This window comes from Hippocampus comes, unplaced genomic scaffold (assembly GCF_001891065.2).
Source record: "Hippocampus comes isolate QL1 unplaced genomic scaffold, H_comes_QL1_v1.1 scaffold39, whole genome shotgun sequence".
NCBI lineage: Eukaryota > Metazoa > Chordata > Actinopteri > Syngnathiformes > Syngnathidae > Hippocampus > Hippocampus comes.
The window spans coordinates 3,665,204-3,673,863 of NW_017842054.1; the positions used below are offsets into that span (position 1 = coordinate 3,665,204).

The 8,660-nt window shown below is 45.1% G+C and overlaps 1 protein-coding gene across 3 annotated transcripts in view; it reads right to left on the reverse strand.

Moving 5' to 3' along the window:
• Window positions 1-204: 204 nt before the first annotated feature.
• Window positions 205-8,660, reverse strand: part of LOC109510229 (carbohydrate sulfotransferase 15-like) — an 11,343-nt gene continuing 2,887 nt past the window's right edge. The window contains exons 2-8 of one of the 3 annotated variants that reach the window (XM_019860398.1): window positions 4,011-4,494; window positions 3,567-3,912; window positions 2,942-3,088; window positions 1,996-2,152; window positions 1,767-1,923; window positions 924-1,071; window positions 205-711 (exon numbers count right to left, since the gene is read on the reverse strand). In XM_019860398.1, coding sequence (XP_019715957.1) covers window positions 521-711; window positions 924-1,071; window positions 1,767-1,923; window positions 1,996-2,152; window positions 2,942-3,088; window positions 3,567-3,912; window positions 4,011-4,451 — 1,587 coding nt within the window. In that variant the 5' untranslated portion in view covers window positions 4,452-4,494 and the 3' untranslated portion in view covers window positions 205-520. The remainder of the gene's footprint in view (window positions 712-923; window positions 1,072-1,766; window positions 1,924-1,995; window positions 2,153-2,941; window positions 3,089-3,566; window positions 3,913-4,010; window positions 4,495-8,660) is intronic. The other 2 variants (XM_019860397.1, XM_019860400.1) reach the window with 2 other exon arrangements.

The window sequence follows — 8,660 nt, forward strand, 5'->3', positions numbered from 1 at the left end:
TGAGTCAACAGCTTTACAGGTGTGTATAAGTGTTTCACCAACATGTGTGAGAGCATTTCGGTTAGGAATCTGAGATGGTTTCATTCATGTGAGAGGCTGTTTCATTAGTGTGTACAATAAGAGAGCATTTTGAAGTCATGTGTGAGAGTATATTAGTAGTGTGTGAGTGGGATGGAGTCCAACCTGATGTACGTTGACAACAAAATCAAAATATAATTCCTATTTGTCTCTTTAGTACACATTTTAATGGAAAATTCTTGCTTTCTTTCATCTGAAATGATGAAAACCCCTTAGAAAACAATCTTTGGCCATACGACAAGTTGTACGAGTCACATTTGTAACGATAGTAGTGGCTTGGGGTCATTTACTAGTAGACTCATTGTCCTCACTAGTAAATTGTAGTGTTTTCCACCCTAATATTTGTCATTTCATTAAGCATTGAGAAACACCAAAGAAATAAATAACACATTTAAAATGCACACACATCAATCCAGAGTGTCTTTTTCAAGGGTAGGCAGTCTCATGTGTCACTCCACAGGAAGGCCTGGTTGTCCAGCACGCTGGCCAATTTATGATTGAACGCTTGGTGGAATTCCCACAGGAGGTTCCGAGTGGACGGCAGCATGGGGCCCAGACTCCTGTCAGCCGCGCGTCGGGTATTGGACAGCGGCCGCTTAGTCAGCGCCGCCTCTGCTTGCTTGGACAAAGGACCTGACCACAAGGGTGAACGTATTAAAGCCAGTGTGTCGCAGTATCATGGATTGGGGCTAAATAATAATTTTTCATTTGCATTTTCAATTCTCACAGAGCGGACACACAAACTGGAATAATAACATGCATACATAAAAAATAATAAAGATTTATATAGATGTATTTTAGATATATTGAGATGATGTTACTCTAAATGAACTCTCATTACATACCTACATTCAGAAAGTCGAACACTTTCTCTATGGTCCCTTGAAGGTTGGCCGCGTAGTCCTCCAGCCGCAGAACCAGAATCTGCTCCCTGTGGAACACCGTCAGCCAGTCCAGCAGGAAGACGATATACATGCCCAGAGTCAGCCTGACCTGAGTGGAAGAAATACAAACAGACGCCATCAGTGGCCCCGAAGGGATTTAGTTGTGATATTAGTTTTCAAAGCTTGAGCCTCCAGTTGCACTGACAGGTAAAATACGCCAGAGGGAGCCATAGTTCAGAACTAGCCACTGACAGGAAGCTCACACGATAAAATCCAAATGTCGTCCTCGCCATAACATGGAATATCAAAATCTGTTTTTGATTTACAATAAAAATACTCTTATTGTTATATGACTTTGTTGGACTCCATTTAGTTATTTTCATTTGGGAAAATTCTTCTTCCTCTATTTCCTTTTATGACTTGGGGGAGGGTTGAACACAAATTAAATATTTAAAAAGTTTTTATATATTTTGACTGAACAATAACAGTTATCAGGTAATTGTCAGGAATCAGTCACATTTTCTGAAACTTTTCTCTCTTTTTTTAACACAGTACAACATAAACAAATGTTAAAGGACAAATTATTGTAAAACTGTCAAAGGTTCTGCCTCTAATTCATATTTCAATGGTTGCAAGTGCTAAAGGACCGGAAAGGAAGCTATTTGGCTAATGATACACATTTCTAATTAATCAGCCTATTCATCGGAATCAGCCTGAAAACAAAAACCAAAAAACAAAACAAACAAATACAATTTACAACTGAGTATGATGGAGTGATGCTAAAATTGTATGAATGTTGCTGACTGGCATGGAGTTAGAGAGGCCGGTGCTGTAGACGCAGGATCGAAGCGACCTCTCCGACACGCAGGACTGGAAGAGCTGCACAGATTCGACCACCTTCTGATGGAAGTCCTCGGCCGACTTGTTGGCCATCTTGAAGTACAAGTAGTCCGAGTACAACCTGGGGACGGAAAGCAATCGAAACTGAGGATTGGATAGGATTTCTCACCCAAAAGGTGCCGCGGCCATTTACCTCTCCGCGGGGTCTCGGAGCATGACGATGATTTTGGCATCGGGCTGCACCGTGTGGATGAAGTCCTGGGCCAGGAAGGGCGGCTCCGCCTCCTCCCTGTCGACATGGAGATAACTCCACGCTTGGTTGTCCCACATGGTGGACGCGCTGGCTTCACCTTTGAAAGACATTGGACAGTCACTCTGAACGTTTGAAATGCAGAGGTGCCATCAGATCATCTCAAGATTTTTACTCCTTTAGAAGGCATTCATTCATTTTCCGATTCGCTTTATCCTCACAAGGGTCGCGAGGGGTGCTGGAGTCTCTCCCAGCCGTCTTTGGGCAGTAGGCGGGGGACACCCTGAACCGGTTGCCAGCCCATCGCAGGGCACACAGAGACGGACAACCATCCGCGCTCACATTCACACCGAGGGACAATTTCGAGTGTTCAATCAGCCTGCCATGCATGTTTTTGGAATGTGGGGGGAAACCGGAGTACCCGGAAAAAACCCGCGCACGCCCGGGGAGAACATGCAAACTCCACACAGGGAGGCCGGAGCTGGAATTGAACCCTGCACTGTGAGGTCGACGTGCTAACCACTGGACCGCCATGCAAATATCAATTATCATATAATTTCCAAAGTGTCTAAATATGTTTCAAATGATTCGGAATTTGTTTTCTGGAATTTAAATGAATACCCTTTGAAGCATTACCGAGAGGATAAAGTCATTTTTATTGACTCAAAAGTTGGACAATTTTGAGTCAACCCGACGCATCCCCCCATGCACGGAACATTCAATTCAAAAGCGAGTTGTTCCATTGCAACCACAAAATATTCACAATTTAATATGATTTCATTTCCATCTGCTTGCATCTGGGCCTCTTCAGGGGAAGACAGTAAAAGAAATGAGCAATGAACTCTCAGCGTAACCCGAGAATTGTATGTAGACTTTCACATGTGTTCACCTGTTATGAGCCGCGCGAGGCGCCGTCGCTCTCCGGGGGAATTTCCAGCGCTTGATCCTTGGATGTTGTATGCAGCCAAGTCAAACAGGTCCAGGTAATCTTCCACGGGGAAATTTTCCTGGAAGCCATCTTTGAAACGGATGTAACCTGGCACACAAAAACAAAAGCCCCAAAATAGTAATCAAAGTAGAGACAGCCTGACCAATTGAATCCAAAATGAAGTACAGGGAATCGCCAGGATTCGCGGGAAGTCAGGACCTGCCGTGAATAGTGAAAATTCGGGTTTGCATTTTCAAATGTATGTCGCAAGATGGTGGCAAAGTATTTCAAATAAAGAGGATCATAAAGCATCAACTCCCAATTGCGGAGTCATGAACTCATGAGACAAAAACGATTTAATTTAGTAGTTCAATGCTGGCCCACGGGACATCCCAAATGCAGACGAAACGAGACGATGAAATGAATGGAACCGAAAGACAAAATTACAGCAGATGGCGCCAAAGTACTAAGTTGCTTTGGACTGTGCACCAAAACAGCGAAGAGCGAAGGATAAGTTATACCAGAAACAAACTGTAACCTAGTTATCTGTAACAGGATCTGTGCTTCTGTACATTCGGTGCCTCACCAAATCGCTTCCTGGTCCACCAGTGCGGCTCCTTCATGATGTTGAACTTGACATCGGGATGCAGCAGCAGCCTGTGGAACAAGTCGGTGGTGCCGCACTTGGGCTGCCCGATGATGTAGAAGTACGGCAGGCAGCGCAGGCGCGACAGCCCGCCGTCGACGCCGGGGCGGCGCGGGCGCTGGCGGAAGGCGGACGCCAGGCGGTCACACACGATCTTGAAGTTCTTGGATCGCACCGTGAACAGGTTCCCCCCGTACGGATCTCGGATCTTTTCCACGGGAAAGTCCTCGTACCAGCACGGGCTTTTGACGCCTGGCAGGAAGTGACGAGGGATAGCAGAGAACAACTGTGGACAGGAGGAGGAGAGTATGTGTATAGTGTACAGTATAGTGTCTCTGTTCCATCCCCAAGTTCAACGTGAAAATTCCTGATTGAACTACTCACATGAGTATCCGTCCCGATGATGTCCTTCTCATCCGGAACCCTCCGCGGTGGGTATTCCAGTTTGGATCGGATCATCTTCGTCAACAACCTCATGTCTACGGACGTCCTTTTTAAGGGGAGGCCCGATGCCGAAGCTATTGCAGTGGTATTGGTCGGGATGTCGGGACTTTTAAAGTGATAGGGCGAGGGCGTCAACAGGAGTCCTTTCTTACCCCACGTCAGGACGTAGGAAGCCATGATGAGGAAGCTCAGCGTCAGACTAAGCAGGAAGACCACCGCTTGGACTTTGGAGAAGGTCCACAGGTTCACTCGGGACCACCTCAAAAACACATTTCCATGGAAGTGGAAATAGGCCCTGGTGGGGGTTTTTCCATAATGCTCAACGATAGGTGAAATGCGGGGGTCCGACCGGGAGGCTCTGCCGTGCTTGGACCCCAACATGCTGACGTGAAGCAGGCATCGATACGGTCACGTCTTGGGCTTTCTGCAAAAGTCGAAGCACTTGTTCAAGCAACGGAAAAGATATTTACTCTCCCGCAGGGGGGCGTTGCGTGTCAATGTGAAGCTTCCTAATTTCAGCTGGGCGCCGCGTGCACGTGCGTGTGGTCGTTTGAACATAAAAGACGAGCTGTCGAGGTCAGAATAACAGCGACGCTGTAATTCAACACTGAAAACAAAACACGAATTCTCGGCGGACTCAAAGCGGTCGCACCGCAGCTTTATTTTTGTTAACCCTACGAGGATCATTGCGGAGCACATGAATGAACACGTTTCGCATATTGACACAGGTGGAGGAGCGCCGCTGGCGATTAAAATAAAGAAAGAAAAAAAAAAACCAAGAATGCGGCAATTATAACAGCGCTTCCTTACAAGCAGTGAACGCAGACGTGTAACAGAGCCAAAACACTTTCGCGACACTCGACTGGGGGACTTTTTCTTTGCCCCTCCGTCATCGTGCAGCTGAGGAGTGTTGGACAACAGCCCGGAAAACATGACATCACTTAGCACATTAGCAGTAACATCAAATAACGTATTGGCCAATCAGTTAAGAAAACAAGAGCACCTCACGAACATGCTCTCATGAAAAAAAAGAGGAAAAGGTGACTGGAAAGCTACCGTCAAAATTGCTTAGCCTGCCCTTTTTCACCCATACACTTCACACCTATTCATTACGGACAATAAGTTCAAGAGCCACCTACAATAGGTGAAAATCATCAAAATACAGGAAATATGATTGGTTTTTTTTGTTTTTTTACCACATTTTTAGTGCCTTGTCGCCCACTTGTGGCATCTATAAGCAAGTACAAACCTTTCTAAGGCGTTAAATAGTTGTGGAATGTTGCCCTTCACAGCAAGCTAACAAAAATAAGGTTAAACGTTAGCAAGCTACCAAAAAGAAAGGTTAAACGTTAGCGTATCACGTCAGGAAGGCTCAGGAACCCCCGCATACAGTTCACACCTATTCATCTGTGGCAATAAGTTCAAGAGCCACCTACAATAGGTGAAAATCAGCAAAATACAGGAAATATAATTGTTTAGTTTTTTTTTTTTTTTAGCTACACTTTTAGTGCCTTGCCGCCAACTTGTGGCATCTGTAAGCAAGTATAAACTTTTCTAAGTTGCTAAATAGTCGTGGACGTTTGCCATTCACGGCAAGCTAACAAAAAAAAAAGGTTAAACGTTAGCAAGCTACCAAAAAGAAAGGTTAAACGTTAGCATATCACGTCAGGAACTCTGAGCAACCCAAAGAGATTGTAGTAGGCCGCAGCTTGTGATGAGTGATGTCAGCTTTGGTTTGGGCTTGTTTTAATAAAGTCGGCACAAGTGCCAACATGAAGGCTGAGTGAGAAAAAAAGGTCATGAAGGAAAAAAAAACAAAAAACGCATGCGTTCCAATAAAACAGCTCAGAGCACCTCTCAGGCTTATTGGGGATGCTCGAGGGGAGTAAAGTAAGCCACCTTTCGTGATCCTGCTTGGGAAGTGTTATGATTTTTGTTCAAGGGGTCTTTAGTACCAAGTGGTGCATTTAACTGACCCACCCGCTAAGAGTTAGCATCAATCGAGAGGGATGCTTTTCGAAGGTACTTTGATTCCTTTACATTTCCCATGTACTGCTTCATTCTTGTCAGAGTGCCCGCTGTGGATTTCGGAAAAAAAAAAAGGACCTCCATTTTCTTCAACTCTGCTTCTTGAGATCATTATGCTCTGTTTAGCATCAGCATGATAACTTGCACTCTGTACCAAATTCCTATACAAATGGCAGGTCCTTCTGTGACAATGCGCAGGCAGGCGCTCGACTCTCTCACAGAACGCATGACATCCCGATGTTTATAGCTGCGTAAATACTGTAAAGCGTGACCGGCTGCCAGTGTGTTTTGGCTGCGTCCAAGCGTTGGAAACAGAAAGCACAGCCACATATGGAAGTGAAGCAATTTATTTATTTTTTGTTTACATTTCAAGCATGTTGCACACATACGGCAATGACGATCCGGCCGAGTTTGGGCATTTTTCCCACCCTTGTGATCAAAGTCAGTCAAGATTCTCAGGAAAGATTATTCTGGGCGATTAGCATTTGGTGTGTTCAAAATGAGGTTTACTCCCCAATCTGCGGTCGGCATTAACCTTTCATTTTCTCAACAAAGAGGCTGTTAATCAACCACCAAATCGCAAAAGGCCTGCTTATTGCTTTTGGAAGCATCTGTTTGGGATGGCAACGTGGAGGGATCGCAAACTGCTGTAGCTGGTCAAAACAGTTGCCCCGGGCTGAAAAGCTGAGTGTCAAATGTATAATTTCCATATTTGGAAAATCCAGTCACACCGGAATGCCTCTCATGACTGATTTTGTCATTGACGAATGAGGATTGCATACCAGGAATCTGGCCTCTTATAATCTGTTCAACAAACACGCTCAAACCAAAACAAGACACTTCAAAAAAAAAAAAAAAAAAAAAGCGACGTCATTTTAAACCTCTTGTATAAATATGACATCTGTTCAGGGAAGCCCACCCTGCCATATGGATCCCATATGTGCTCCAGTGTGTATTTGCACACGCGTGTAGGTGTGTATGTACGCGCAGGTGGTTGTTTTTCTTTAGCGGCTCTTTAAAGCCAACGTGACATTAATAACAAGCAGAGAGCAGCTGAAGATGGGTCCTACTGTGCGGCATGTGAGGAAGAGGCGGCGTAATTGCAGGTAAAAGAGGGTCATTCGGGTTTATTACCGCTATTTTGGGAGACAAATGGAGCGTTATTATAAACCACTTTATTTGGAGAAAGTGGGGGTAACGTAAAATGTTGGCGTTAATGTTTCAGAGCGAAAGAAAACCGCTGCCAAGTGGTCTGCCCTGCTAAATAACAAAAATAAAATAATGGTATCCAGCTTCTCTGTAGAGCTGCATACGGCTTTTCGCACTGCAATCGTCTTTGGAGTATTGGTGAATGTAAAGGCTCACTTACTTACACATTAGCATCATCCAGAAAAGCCCTGATTGGCAGGGCACACAGAGACGAACAACCATCCATGCTCACACTCACACCTAGTGACAATTTCGAGTGTTCAATCAGCCTGCCATGCATGTTTTTGGAATGTGGGAGGAAACCGGAATACCCGGAGAAAACCCACGAGCCCAGGGAGGAAAAACTCCACACAGGAAGGCCGCAGCCAGGATCGACCTCTGCACTGTGTCGTATGTGAACCACTACACTACCAATGTTCCTTGCCTTTCCATAAATTCTTCATTTTTGTATTTGAATGTGAAAAGCGGTGGTGGTGCGTGAACCTGGCACACGCCCGCTCTCGGTTTCAACTCGGCGCACACTTTGGCCGTTGATTATGTTCACAAAAATAAACCTGTCAACGCTCTCAGACACGCAAGTTGAAATCCAGCGCGCGCACATGACATGTCCTAGCTTGATCCCGCTCACGTCCTCGGCTTCTGTCGGGAGTCACTCTTGAAGAGACAACCCAACGTCTGTCTGCGAACGCACTAAGCGCCATGCAGTTGACGATATCGTGAAATATTTATTTTCTAAAGCAGACGGAGAAGCCAGTCGCTCACGTAATGGAGTCCGTGCAGGCAGTATGGACGGATCGAAATGATGGTATGCGGTTTGAAGACTGTGGAAAGTTCTCATCTGTCATGGTGTAATTTATCCAATGCCAATCAAAAAAAAAAAGACGTCAGAATGAGCTTGAGTTAAAAAACATTCAGAATGGAGCCTTCCTTAAAACAAGACGTAGCAATAACACGTTTGAAATACCATCACGTGGAATCGAAAGGGAAAGCCATTAGCCATCGGGAAAACGACTTGATGGGAGGAGGATGGAATGACGAATGCAGATAACAACAAAACTGCCAATAGTTTGTTTGCTAACGTTGCTATGCGGTAAATCGTGACGAGTAAACAATGAAAAAGGACAGTCAAGACACAGTGCCTTCCTCCCACATTCCCGATGCGCCAAGAAAAAAAAAAAATCTTCTCTGAGGCTTGTAGTAGTTCCCCAGTCTTAAGTCTAAACAGTCAGATAGCACTCTCTCATCCTCCTTCTCATATTTGGAGCATGAGCTCAAGATTGGAGGTTGCCAAAAGAAGCATGGTTTTTACATCTTGGGAAGTGCTTCCACTATTTCAAGGTGACAGGCAGGCGG